Source organism: Oncorhynchus clarkii, chromosome 33 (assembly GCF_045791955.1).
Source record: "Oncorhynchus clarkii lewisi isolate Uvic-CL-2024 chromosome 33, UVic_Ocla_1.0, whole genome shotgun sequence".
Taxonomy (NCBI): domain Eukaryota; kingdom Metazoa; phylum Chordata; class Actinopteri; order Salmoniformes; family Salmonidae; genus Oncorhynchus; species Oncorhynchus clarkii.
The window spans coordinates 14,580,885-14,595,966 of NC_092179.1; the positions used below are offsets into that span (position 1 = coordinate 14,580,885).

At 45.1% G+C, this 15,082-nt stretch overlaps 1 protein-coding gene across 1 annotated transcript in view; it reads right to left on the bottom strand.

The window, feature by feature from the left end:
* Window positions 1–14,057, bottom strand: part of LOC139393064 (A-type voltage-gated potassium channel KCND2-like) — a 171,530-nt gene extending 157,473 nt beyond the window's left edge. Inside the window, exons 1-2 of the mRNA XM_071141402.1 lie at window positions 13,997–14,057; window positions 12,483–13,683 (exon numbers count right to left, since the gene is read on the bottom strand). Coding sequence (XP_070997503.1) covers window positions 12,483–13,594 — 1,112 coding nt within the window. The 5' untranslated portion in view covers window positions 13,595–13,683; window positions 13,997–14,057. The remainder of the gene's footprint in view (window positions 1–12,482; window positions 13,684–13,996) is intronic.
* Window positions 14,058–15,082: the final 1,025 nt, after the last annotated feature.

Below are 15,082 nucleotides of genomic sequence, written 5' to 3' on the forward strand. Positions count from 1 at the left end.
TTTACTCCTCGGTTCAAATGTTGGACCAGAGATTGATCATAAGCATAGGACAAAGGTAACGTACCAAATCTTTTCCGTTACTATTTCAACAAGCACTGTGTTCAAAGCTTTTCAGGGGGAATGGGAAACACTCAAGAACGCTTGCTGAGCCTTTCAAGCCGAGCCGGCGAGCCAGACAGAGACAGAGGGCCCCTCTGAGATAGCTAGACAGACAGACGCTGTAGGACAATCAAAACAATCTTGAGATGATAGCAGGCAAAAATAACCCTTTTCATTCAATTAAACCGCCAATGCCGGAACATCCAAGGTGAACAGCGGCCCTGCAGAACAGACAAACAGGCCTTCCTGGCTCTCCTTCTTTCTTTCCTATCTTCTTTCTCACTGTTCTTTTTCGTCGTCTCCTCTGCCTGCCTCTCGACTGTTTTCTATTGTGCTCAGGTTCCCTCCCGTGTCTAGCTGAGTGTAGAAGTCTAACAAAGCCCAGCAGGCACACATAAAGTCATGTCTTTGTGGCAGAGCCACGAGTCTCTTTCCAACACCGGTGTTTACTGTTTACCTTCAATGGAGAAAAAGGACATCTCTGAGTCTTTGATATGACTTGTTGATAAACAGATCAATGATTGCTGCTGAAAAAAAGAGAGAAGGAAAGAAAGGGAGAATAGATAGAGCACTGTATTTACTAACAGGGCACAATGAACACACTCCCGGGCCCAACGTCGGTGGATCAATATTCCTGATAGATAAGAGCTCTGCAAACACCATTTAATAGAGATACTGGTGGCACACACACACACACACAAGTATAACGGGGGAGAGAGAGAGAGAGAGAGAGAGAGAGAGAGAGAAGAGAGAGAGAGAGAGATAATTAGCATTAACCAACCTTTAGTGATTTTACCCACGATTTTACCCGCTGCTACTAAGAGAGAGTGAGAGAAAGATAAAGAGTGAAAGAGAGAGAGAGGGACAAAGAAAATAGAAGATATGGTGTTTCTCTAACCCCAAGCACGTTTCATTCTCCACTGGTTTGTACTTTCATTTATAGTGCTAGTTGTGTGTGTGTGTGTGTGTGTGTGTGTGTGTGTGTGTGTGTGTGTGTGTGTGTGTGTGTGTGTGTGTGTGTGTGTGTGTGTGTGCACGCATATATATTTGTGTGTATTTGTGAGTGCCTGTATGTGTTTTACTTGACATGCACCATTTGCAAGGCGCTCTAACCCCCATTCAATTTGAGCAGACATTCTGAGAACAACAACATGTCCAGTTAGGCCCTGGCTCTAAATGCACCTTGACAGCAAAAAGGAATAAGCCAGGGCTTGTTCTCCTCATAGCCAAACAGCCAACACATGATAGCCTAGCCTTCCACAAACGAAAACAGTATGAACGAAACAACTGGAGAAGAGCTATTGTACAGTAACACAGCTCAGTAGAGGACTATTGACTCCCTGTCTGTCTCCTGTCCATCTCCTACTGTGTGTCTGGGCCACAGAGCCCACCCGTCACCATCTGTCGCTCTCTGTTTATATTAAGACATAATCAATGGAAGAAGACAAGAGGCCTGGATAAGTGACTGGTTGAAAGGCTGTTTAGTGAATTCATTAACATACTGTACCGTGTATTAGGATGCAACATAGCGCCTATCTCAATTACTGTATGTGAGTGCACAAAGCCATCGATCACGTGACAATATTCACTTCTATGTGAATAACGCATCGAAGCCAAATGAAGTCAGTTAAGATGGCTTCTAATATGCAGTTTGAGCTACTCCGGAAAGTGACGTTGCAGGCTAGCTCAGTGCTGCCCCCTCTCATTGAGTAACTTGAGTTGAAGGCAGACCGGGGTACTGCAGGCTGCCATTAGCAACTAAATGATCCTTATAACTTATTCTGTGTGCAATATTTAAATAATCGGTTAAAGGACTGGTGTATTAGAAGCAATTATTGGTACCATGATTGTGTTAAAAAAATATATTGACCACGATTATTTCCATTTTCCCTTTCACTATAAAGGGGGTCGGCCTTGAACTTTTGTCGCTTCAATGAAAGGGGGCAGTCATTCTCCCCTGGCATATCTATTGTAACTTGAGTAATGTCTTGTACTGGTTGCAAACACGTGCGGACGGCAGACACTCAACGTCGTAAAACCGGAAATAATAAAACACAGTTGAGATTTAACTTGAAAAGCTTGTCCGTCGTCTCCCTGTTGCGTTCAAAATATTTGACGAGGAGGAGAAAAGGCCAATCATCCAAGCATAAAGTGTATGGATGTATGGAGAATAGAGGTTGTAGTTGTCGTCAGATGTAAAAGGCTTCTATGCAAGGGGTGTGTGAAAATACACACGTTTTTAGGTGTTCGCTAGGTTAAGCGAAGCTAACGAAGCTAGCTGTGTTTATGGACGTAACGCAATACAGGAAGTACTGCCAAACTGTATATGTCAATCTGTCAGTCAATCTCTTTCCCCAAAACAAACTGTGAATCACCCTCTCCCTCTAACTGAAATCCCCATCTCTCTCTCCCAAAACAACTCTTTATTTCTCCAACTCTTCGTTTCTCTACTCACTTCCCCAAAACAGTACAATGTTAGCCGTTACCATGTATGATATTATGTCATTGAGACAATTTCCTCATTATACAGAACCACCACTATGACACCACCTGTCCAACTGTCCAACAGCGCCAAAGTCCGGGCCAAGCTCCAAAAAGGCTGCAGGCTGCAGTTGAAGCCTTCCTCAGCACTGTTCTCTTCTGTTCTCTCCTCCTCTCTCTGGGACGAGAAGCCATCGTTTCTACTCCAGCGCGTCTCGAGGTGGCTTCATTAAAGATCCTATTTAAAATAATCACTTAGCCGCGCTATACAAGAGAGTGTGTACGTGTGTGTAGTAGCCTCAGTGTGTGTGTATGTGCTAGATCCTAACCCATGCAGCATAACAAATTAATTCAATTTGGCCCATCCTAATCCACCGTTAAAAGCATATATAAGCTACCCAGAGTCAGAGAGAAAGAAGAGAGAGAAGGATGGAGGGGTAGAGAGATGGACGACAAAGAGCAAGACACCACAAAGGTTAACTAAAGAACACCAAGTTTCAAGTTTTATTAGTCGTATGTACAGGATACTCATGGTATGCATCGTCCAATGAAATGCTTTCTTGCAGGTTCCTTCTCGACAACGCAACAACAATAAGAAACAGTAACAAATAATAATACGAACATAAAGTCAATGTCAGTAGAACAGAATAAATATTTTAGCATAAGTATAATACAGGAAGGCACAATTTATAGTTCAATATCTACACGTGCATTGGAGAAGGGGGGGGGGGGGGGGGGAAAGTGTATACATTGAGCAGAATAATAGCAGCAGTTGTGATGTGTGCTAAGGGGCGGAGAATTAGAGAAGTGTTCAGCAGTCTGATGGCTTGGAGATAGAAACTCTCTGAGCCTGTTGGTATCGGCTCATGCTTCGGTAGCCTCTGCCTGACGGTTAGGGAGAGAACAGCTCCTGGCTGGGGTGTCTGGGGTCCTTGATGATGACCTGGTTTTCTGCTTACATATTATTAATCTGAGTGAAAAAACCTCAATGTTCAGTGAACACTAAACACTTTAGGCTGTTGTATGGGTGTGATTTGCAACCCGCGTGGCTCATATGAGAGGAAATCGATGCCTTTAACACAGATTGTAGCTGCTATCTCAAATTCAAATATGCATCAGAGGCAGCACTCACTTATCTTTGATTGATTCGCGTTCCTGCTGGGCTCTGAAATGGCCTCGTTGGACTGCACCTCTCTACATAATCATCATCACTAACACCGCCATAATTGTGGCTAAACCCCTCCCATTTCTACAATTTCTAACCCTAACCTTAACCCTAACCTTAACCACACTGCTAACCTTATGTCTAACCCTAACCTTAAATGAAGACCATAAAGTGATGTTAGCATTTTTATTGTCTGGCCCTAAATGTCAAATAACAGCCAATCAGAGAAGACAGTGGTAACAACACAAGCACCTTTGAACCCAGTTGGCCTGCTCACCTGAAATCTGCTTCCTCTCTCTGTTCCTCTCTGCCGCCCGCCGCGCTGTAACTGGTGCCTGACATCTGAGTGTACTGTATGATTTGATCTGCTAATTAATTCACACACTCTTCCTGGATATTAAAAGCCTTCTGATGCGGACACGGAGAGAGGGGTGGTGGGGGGGTGAGCAGCATGGAAGAGATGGAGACAAAGGGAGTATTAGAGAGTGGGGGGAGAGGACGAGAGGAAAAAGAGGGAGAGAGAGAGACAGGAAAGGGAGGGTGGAGAGACAAAGAGAAAGAGGGAGGGGGAGAGAAATACAGAAGGAGGGATGAAGAGAGAGAGATACATTGATGAATAAACATGAACAGCTCCAGAGTTTTGTTCACCCAGAGATGAGGATCCTAGTGTGTTCCACTGTAGTAGGTAGTTGGACTGTATCACCTGTATAGACAGGGGACTATGCCACGGCATGTAAGGTAGTTACAGGAAGTCAAGCAGTTATGCTTGTTGACATACATACTATGCACACTGCTCCACAGCAGAACATCTCTACATCACACACACACACACACACACACACACACACACACACACACACACACACACACACCACAAAAGTATGTACAAATGCACTAATAAAGATTGCTTAAATGAGAAAATGGTAAATAAATGTAATATTGTGACTCATTTATATTTCAAAAAACCCCAGTAGGAAGGATGACGCCGTCATTATCAGGTCAAAGTAAGAGCAAATATTTGTTTTTCGATGTTCAATTATATTCCGTTGTTGTACTGTAGAAATCATTATTAGATGAATGGACAGATCATTAAACACATTCACACAAAAGCAGCTCAAACAGTCTTTATACCCCAAAGGAAACCTTTCCCAAAAGTCATTGCAGTTCTTTAAATCGATACATGTCTGAGCACATGATATATGATATAACATGTATCAATGATATGGATAGAGTAATAAAGATGTCTGTGCCTGTATGACTCCATATAGGAATGTGAGTATGATTCCACATGACACAGGGACATTAGTCCCAGCATTACCACAGAGCATTACCATAATTATGTCATCGCAACAATAGTCAAAAGTAAATCATCCTCATCTGCCAATTCCAGTCCACTCCGTTCGGGTACGTGGTCAACTGAACCATCGCCTCTCCTGTCATAGTTCAGCCTCTCTTGTCATAGTCCCATGCTGTGACATGGTTGGTCACATGGCGGGAGCGTGTGGCGCGTGATGAGCAGAACTGCACATTTGCCACCGTCTGCGACATAATTGGGCATCTACTCCGTCACGTGACTGAAAGTATCTGGCCATTTATGACTGATGTTTTCAACACTCATCTAATTGATTCATCTAATTTCCTAGATGAAACAGGCACATCCCCGACAACATTTAGCATGGGTTAATCGGAAATCTTTGTTAACCGTCTGCTGGTTTGCTTTCTCAATCTAGCTCAGTAACCTTGTTTCCCAGGTCTAAACCAGTCACTAACCAACCAACCATTCAGAGACAACAATCATGAAAACCAGCAGACACTGAAGCCCCCAGGTCTCAAGTCAACCAGCCCTATATTAAAGGGAAATGTCACTAGAGTCAACCGGCCCAATATTAAAGGGAAATGTCACTAGAGTCAACCAGCCCTATATTAAAGGGAAATGTCACTAGAGTCAACCACCCCAATATTAAAGGGAAATGTCACTAGAGTCAACCAGTCCTACATTAAAGGGAAATGTCACTAGAGTCAACTGGCCCAATATTAAAGGGAAATGTCACTAGAGTCAACCACCCCAATATTAAAGGGAAATGTCACTAGAGTTAACCAGCCCAATATTAAAGGGAAATGTCACTAGAGTCAACCGGCCCAATATTAAAGGGAAATGTCACTAGAGTCAACCACCCCAATATTAAAGGGAAATGTCATTAGAGTCAACCAGCCCAATATTAAAGGGAAATGTCACTAGAGTCAACCGGCCCAATATTAAAGGGAAATGTCATTAGAGTCAACCAGACCAATATTAAAGGAAAATGTCATTAGAGTCAACCAGCCCTATATTAAAGTGAAATGTCACTAGAGTCAACCGGCCCAATATTAAAGGGAAATGTCACTAGAATCAACCGGCCCAATATTAAAGGGAAATGTCACTAGAGTCAACCACCCCAATATTAAAGGGAAATGTCACTAGAGTCAACCAGCCCAATATTAAAGGGAAATGTCACTAGAGTCAATCAGGGGAAATGTCACTAGAGTCAACTGGCCCAATATTAAAGGAAAATGTCACTAGAATCAACCAGCCCTATATTAATGGGAAATGTCACTAGAGTCAACCGGCCCAATATTAAAGGGAAATGTCACTAGAGTCAACCAGCCCAATATTAAAGGGAAATGTCATTAGAGTAAACCACCCCAATATTAAAGGGAAATGTCACTAGAGTCAACCACCCCAATAGTAAAGGGAAATGTCACTAGAGTCAACCAGCCCAATATTAAAGGGAAATGTCACTAGAGTCAACCAGCCCTATATTAAAGGGAAATGTCACTAGAGTCAACCGGCCCAATATTAAAGGGAAATGTCACTAGAGTCAACCGGCCCAATATTAAAGGGAAATGTCACTAGAGTCAATCAGCCCAATATTAAAGGGAAATGTCATTAGAGTCAACCAGACCAATATTAAAGGAAAATGTCACTAGAGTCAACCATCCCTATATTAAAGGGAAATGTCACTAGAGTAAACCGGCCCAATATTAAAGGGAAATGTTACTAGAGTCAACTGGCCCAATATTAAAGGGAAATGTCACTAGAGTCAACTGGCCCAATATTAAAGGGAAATGTCACTAGAGTCAACCACCCCAATATTAAAGGGAAATGTCACTAGAGTCAACCGGCCCAATATTAAAGGGAAATGTCACTAGAGTCAACCACCCCAATATTAAAGGGAAATGTCATTAGCGTCAACCAGCCCAATATTAAAGGGAAATGTCACTAGAGTCAACCGGCCCAATATTAAAGGGAAATGTCATTAGAGTCAACCAGACCAATATTAAAGGAAAATGTCATTAGAGTCAACCAGCCCTATATTAAAGTGAAATGTCACTAGAGTCAACCGGCCCAATATTAAAGGGAAATGTCACTAGAGTCAACCGGCCCAATATTAAAGGGAAATGTCACTAGAGTCAACCACCCCAATATTAAAGGGAAATGTCACTAGAGTCAACCAGCCCAATATTAAAGGGAAATGTCACTAGAGTCAATCAGCCCAATATTAAAGGGAAATGTCACTAGAGTCAACTGGCCCAATATTAAAGGAAAATGTCACTAGAATCAACCAGCCCTATATTAATGGGAAATGTCACTAGAGTCAACCGGCCCAATATTAAAGGGAAATGTCACTAGAGTCAACCAGCCCAATATTAAAGGGAAATGTCATTAGAGTAAACCACCCCAATATTAAAGGGAAATGTCACTAGAGTCAACCACCCCAATAGTAAAGGGAAATGTCACTAGAGTCAACCAGCCCAATATTAAAGGGAAATGTCACTAGAGTCAACCAGCCCTATATTAAAGGGAAATGTCACTAGAGTCAACCGGCCCAATATTAAAGGGAAATGTCACTAGAGTCAACCGGCCCAATATTAAAGGGAAATGTCACTAGAGTCAACCTAATAAACTACAGTATATTGAAGGGAAATGCCACATATTTATCATCTCCAGCACCACCCCAACATCAACATATGTGAAAATGACGCGTTTTTTTGTATAAAAAAAGATTGAGGAAGATAAGAGTTTCCAATAACATCATCAGCCAATTAGTAGACAATTAGTCAGTAACGTAATGAACACGAGGGGAGACAGGGAGCTGGTTTCAAGCGCAGGGCGCAGCAGGTGTTTATTGTAAAGGACCACAGGAGGAGGCAGGTAGCTGGGTCCAGGGGCAGGCAGAAGGTCATACACAGGGGGTCCAAAGGGGCAACAGTACAGGCAGGGAAAAGGCTAGTAACGTTGTCCGGGAGATCAGACAATAGCTAGATAACAGGAAATCCAATATGCTAAAGTACAGGCAAAGAATAGGCAAAACGTGTCGATAGTGAGTCAGGCAAAAACTATCGTGCACGGGAGGAGTAAATCATGGAGAAAACCAGCGCTCCAAAAGAAGTGTGTCACAAAACAAACAATACCTCACAATGATGGGGTGCAAAGAACTGAACTAAATAGTGTGCGTTAATAACATACAGGTGTGTGAACAGGTGATTAGAATTCAGGTGACTGGGATCTGGAGAGTGAGTTGCGTTCAGGGGATCTAGGGGTTTGAGAGTGTGAGCTGGAAAGTGGGCTGGAAAGTGAGCTGCGTTCAGGGGATCTACCTCTTTGAGGGTGTGAGTTGGAAGCCTACTCATAATTGGTCAAAATCACACAAATAACATAGATGATGTGATTGGAAAGACTTGTCTTCCTCTATCTTCTTTACTACAAAACTTAAACGCTCAATTTTCAAATATATTGATGTTGGGGTGGTGCGAGATGAGATGATGAATATGAAGATGAACAATTTTGAAGTTTCCCTTTAACCCTTTAAGCTCTGTTTATCCAGGTGACCATACCAGTTTGTGAAGAATACATGGCTGTTATTGCATTTCTCCTCCCAGGCATACTGATCCAAAGTCAGCCAGTAATGAGTGCAACCTAAGTCCGGCTCCATATTGGGCTTGAGACATACAGATCTAGGCTCAGTACAGGATGAAACCTGGGGCAGGGTCCCTACCAGGCTCCTGACATAGTAATGAGAGTCCTGATCATGCCCGTAACCCTTTTGTGACTCCAACAGACTTGACCTCTAATCCCTCACCCTCCCCATGTGACTACTGAGTTCCTAGGAGCTATAATCCTGACTAGACCCTAGAGACAAATCATATTTTATATGGCCTCCTATTAGAATGAGTCTATGGCCTTGAGTAACATTATGCATAACCAACCTATACTATGTGTGCAACACCTTCAGCAAGCATCAACTGGTTGTCCATTGAAGCTGCAAATCCTCATGGGGCTAGGCATCCCATTGAGTCAATGGCACATATCAGAGGGTCCACATTGAGCCCTTGATAAAGGGAAAAAGGTGTCTCATTTAGTGAGTCTGCTGACTTGCCGCTCTCCCTCTGTCATTGCCCATCTTTCACTCTTCTTCTCTCCTCTGTCAGTCTATTAGTGTCTCTCCCTCTCTCCTTCACTCATTCTCTCCTCTGCATCTCCAGTAGTGACAGATGCTTCAGTAATGGATGCCGTTTGACAGTGAATAAGCCAATTAGAATGGCAGTGATTTAATTGGCCCTGGACGCTTTCACTAAATCCACAAACGAGTCAATTAGTGGGACCGTGAGGGGCCACGGGGCCAGAAGCAGGACGAGGGGGTTAAGCTGTGACACTGATTCAAGTTATTCAAGTGTTACACAGTCTATAACCACTGTGGTTATTATTTGACCTTGCTGGTCATCTATGAACACTTGATTAATGATTAATTAAAGTTGTCCACCTCCCAATCACTGATACACACAGACAAAGGCAGAGACAGACACACACACACACACACACACACACACACACACACACACACACATACACACACACTGCCTCTCTTCCCAGGGATAGCCAAACCACGGAAGTCTGCATGGACATGCAGTGTACACAGTACAATATGAACCCCTGGGCAACTGCACCACAGGAGCCAGACCTTATACAGCATGATACTGCAGGTCAGAGACAGGCTGGGGATTTGAGAGAGCTAGCAACAGTAAGAGGCTGAGGTATACTTAAGCAATAAGGCCTGAGGGGGTGTGGTATATGGACAATATACCACAGGAAAGGGCTGTTCTTACACACGACGCAACACAGAATGCTTGAATACAACCCTTAGCCGTGGTATATTGGCCATGTACCACAAACCCCCAAGGTGCCTCATTGCTATTATAAACTGGTTAACAGCATAATAAGAACAGTACAAATAAATGTTTTGTCATGACCCGTGGTATACAGTCTGATATACCATGGCTCGAACCACTAAGTTTATAATGGTGAATTTGGTGCAGCCAGTGATATTGCTAAAGTATATGGGTGCATTGAGCAACGTGGAGTGCTGCAGTGTGCTCATAAAAGACACAGCAGTGAGAGAAAACTCATACTGCTCTCTGCTGTGACTTCTTATCTCTCTGTGTCTCTGTGTCTCTCTCTTTCTTTCTCTCTGTCTCTCTCTCTGTCTTGCCACCTTTATCTCACTCCCTCTCTCTGCCCTTTCTACAAATATCCCTATGACCTTTTCCTTCTCTTTCTCTATATCTCTTTCCCTCCCTTCTTCTCTCTCTTTTACCTGCTTCACTGAGCACACCTCCCTCCCCTCCCCTGCTCCCTGCAGTTCCCAGCCACAGATCCATCCCTGTCTCTGGTCCCCTGGCAAGGTAATGAGACATTAAAGAACGATATCCTACGTCCGCTTAAGAGCTATGTCCTTGCTCAATCTACCAAAACACTCCTCGCACGCATGTACGAGCACACACACGCAGACACACACATTTGAGGGAATTGTAGGGATTTTTAAGGACATGAGTACTGGACATGTATATATTTTTGATAATTCTGTCCATGGCATTTTTATCATACACTCAATTCATCCAATGACTTTGTGTAAGGCACTGGGCCAATGCAATAGAATAGAAACAGATGACTGTGTGTTCATACTCTCAAACAAAGGCTAATGCAGCTGTGTAGTCACCACCTGTCAAGCCCTGGGCACAGTAAACACAGACTGGCCTCAGGTACTGCCATCGCCCGCACCCGCGCACAGACACACACACTGGCACTGCAGCCAGAAACACACCACACACAGTAACCAGCTGATTGACACATAGGCAAAACGAAGAGGTGAGGCTTCTATTATGAGCCAACAGAATGGTTTCTGGTTATGGATGAGAGCTTGGCTGTGTATCAGTGAGGTTACTGTGTCTGTGTGTGAGAGAAGGTTGCTTTTCTTCCCTGAATTTCTTTGTCTTAGGCCTATCTCATTAACAGAAAGGCCAAGACACACACACACAAACACTCACAGAAAGAAAGAACCACTCCTACTGCGTCAGCCATTAGCTCAGTAGTGAGTGTGAACCAGTAATTGCATTTTGTTATTGATATCATCCAATCTGACAGTGGGGACATGCTACTACACAAACTACACACGATGAGGTGTGGCAATCTATTCCTCTACCTCTTTCTCTTAGCCACTATTTTCTCTCCATCTCTCTCCTTCTACACATGCAATTACAGAATAAAGTAATCAGAGCACAACAGGCCTTCCAATCAAATTCACTGGGAGACACATATAGACAAACTGTCAGGCAATAGGCTCAATAATGAACAAAACAAACCAATCAAATAGAGAAATACCAGCTCTTGACCTATGAGTAATTGAGCCTTGTGAAATCTATCATGTTAACTATGACGCTGCCACTCCACGTTTGTGTTCATGAGCCGAATGGACTTCAACGGCGCTGTGATCAAAGCGTCAGACGTGGGTTTTAGCGCTCCATTTGATTACCACTTTAGAGGCTGATTCACACTCGTGAACTGTTGGCAGGGAAAGTAACGGCAATGCTGGAGCACGCAATGCTGAAGAGAGCCGTAGCGCTTCGTTTCAGCACCATGGAGAGCGCACTGCACTGCACTGCCATGCTTGCCGCTCCGCTTCAGCACCGCGGAGAGCGCAGTGCAACTGCTATGCTTGCGGCTCTGTTTCCCCAAGGCGCGCAACTCTCTTTTTCAACGCCATCGAGAGCGCACAATAGGCTTCTACTGCACAGCGCAGGTGGGAGAAATCGGCAAAAGCATCAATGAACAGTAGCCCCAGGACTCATTTTAATGAATGGGTGTACACATCAACAGCAATAGATGCCTCTTGAACAGATTAGACTGCAGCTCTGCAGCTGTTACCACTTTTCAAACTGAGTATGGCTAGAGAGATGGGCTGTGTGAGAGAAATCTATTGCAGTATATTCTGATTTAAATATTGTCATTGATCTCTCTCTGCTCCTCCCATGTTTTCTATGTATAGCTCTCTTCATTTGACTGTGTTGAAGAGGTGTGAATCTTAATGATGAGAACTGCTGCAGTGGTTATGATATGATGACATCATAGGCCTACAGCTTGGCCTGTGAATAAGGTAAATGTCTCTGAGGACTTTGAATGTGAATATTATTGTGAATGCCCTAAACCGTTCACGTGAAGGTGTTTCATGTAAATCGGGATTTAGCCAGGCCTCTGAGCCATTTACCCAACCTTCCATTCACACTGCAGCTGTGTAGAGAGAACACACTCAAAGGAGAGAGCAACAGCAAACCAATGCTGCTGATTTAGGGTTGACACGACAACATACCTCCTGAGCATGTGACCACACATCTACACTGTATGGTAAGCTGGACCAGCACCTACCCCAGAGTTGTCATGGTGACGATGGTGTACCAGAAGGCTGCTGGGATGCTGGTGAACTTGCTGGCTGAGGAGCCCTTCTCAGCATAGAACATGACGGTGGCGAAGATGATGATGGCCATGGTGAGGGAGAAGAGCAGGAAGCCCAGCTCCGAGGCGCAGCTCTTCAGCGTGTAGCCCAGGATGCGCAGCCCCGCAGAGTGGCGGGAGAATTTGAAAATCCTGAAAACGCGGAAGACCCTCAGGGTGACGAAGGCCCCGCTGACGTCCTCGTTGTCCGTCATGACCAGGCCGATGTAATAGGGCATAATGGCCACCACATCGATGACACTCATCACGCTCTTGATGAAGTTCCAGCGGCTGGGCGCCGCCATTAGACGCAGCAGGTACTCCACGGTGAAGATCATGACGCAGGCCGTATCCAGACAGAAAAATGCCAAGGCGTACCGCTCCCCGCACGACACCTGTTTGACCCGATTTGGCAAAGTCCCGCACGGGACCGTCTCCACCACGTTAGCCATCACGGAAACCGCAATGAAGAAGCCGGTGACATAATAAAACACCAGGGCCATGGTGCTCGTGTGGGGGTTCTCGAAGGCCCGCCACATGGTTTCTCTGAATGTCATATCCGGCGGGACCATATCGTTCTGGTTCTCGCTGTCCTCGTCATCCTGGATCCTTTCCTGGTTCTCCCGCCGCCGGTCCTTGTACTCTTCATAGCAACAGTCCCCTATGATCTCCGGTATGATCCCAAAGAAGGCCAGCTCCTCATCGTAGGCCGAGATGCACTCCTGGCGCGGGTAGTGCAGCTTCCCGGTACGGTAGAAGTTCAGAATGTGTCTGAAAATATCTGGGTCACGGTCGAAAAAGTATTCGTTTGTCTCCTCGTGGAAGAAAAATTCCCGCTCCGTGCTGCCCAGTAAAGTGTCCGGGTACCGCTCCAATGTATTCCGCCACGTCTGGAACTTCTGTCCGCTGACATTGAGCAAGATGAGCCCGTCCTGCTTCCGCCGGTTGTCTGGCGGGGGCGTCGGCATGGGCGCACTGGCTACCGGCATCCATCCTATAGCAGCAGCCCGGGCAAAGGGTAACCACGCCGCCACTCCCGTTGCCATGGTGACCCACTGTGTGAGACTCGGTCCCGGTGAAGAGCTCTCGACGCTCTGGTGGGCGATCACAAAACCACAGCGCGGCGAGAAGACATCTGGAGAGGCAGGAAAACAACCCAAGCATTAGCCTACTCATAGGCTACACTGTGACATATCATGCATGGCTGAAATTAATAAATCGTCCACAGGCTGTTCATTCGGTTTCCTTCTGAAACTCAATAAATAATAACATCTAAATGCATTGCACAGACATGTCCCACGTATAGCCAGCCCTACTGTCTTCGATAGTGAATGTAAAAGCGTGAGAACGAGTAGTCACTGAAGCAATATTTAGCCGTAGAACATACATGATTAAACGTCAATATTCTGGGAAGCACAAACAACACACAAGTAATGTAGCCTTCTCACCTCTGCGTAAAAGTGACTTGTTTGAAAAATAAATCTTTCCGTTCTCTTTCTAATATAAAACAATCCTCTCTGCACACAAAAGTATCCAGAAAATTCTCCCCTTGGCAAAAGGGTGGAAACGAACCAGGAACAAGTTCAAAACGGGAGTAATTCCGTGCTCCAAACACGGGAAAAGACTTGGCTCCAGTCATACAAGGACATTCTCGAGCGCTTTCTCTAGCCAAACAACACCCGGAAGCTCAGCTCGCGCCTCCCGCTTCTTTTTCACTCCTAGAGCTCGAGCTCTTCAAGAAAAGCGCAACCGTGAACCTCTTCGGAGACCAATGACTGTATGGGCCGAGTCCACACCGACAACTGTGCTCTGTGTTCGCAGCTGAAGCGCGAAAGGACATAAAATCACACACACACGCGCGCTCACCACAGACACACACAAATGCACAAGTGTGCTACCAGCGTAACACAAGCTGCGGCTCCAGCTGCGGAGGCAACCGTTGAATAATTACATAATAACCACTAGAGAGAGAAGGGGAGAGAAGGGGGGATCAATAACCGAATTTGCAGAATCGTTGAAGGAGAGCAACAAATATGGAAGTTGTTTGCTCGGCTGCCTCTCCTCTCCCCCACTCTCACTGATGTGCAGCTGCGCCGAAAACCCAAGTTCCTCTCCCCAGTTCGTTGAGGGCGTGTGAAGTGCTCCGGGCATTATTTAACTTCTGCGTAATCAAATGGAGGGCTCCTCCTTGATGCCTTGCGGATACCCGGTTATGCACGACCGTGTCATCATTAACCAAATATCTTTCTGAAACGGACTCTGTACCACACCGTCCTGACAGAGTAGTATCACATCAAAGCAATAGCCTGCAATACGTTGTGCATAAAAGGAGATTTGACTAAAAGTGTATTTGCAGGTGGTTGCTAATACACAGGCCGTCATTCCAACCTCCTTGTCTCTGGGCACTGTCACTGATGCTCAGCCGGAGCACCGCTAGATGGAGACAGTTTTCAGGTGAGAGGGGAGTCCCAAGGATCAGAGGGAGGAGTGGAGCGCACCTCAGTCTGGGTAAATGTTCTCCCCCTCAGCACTCA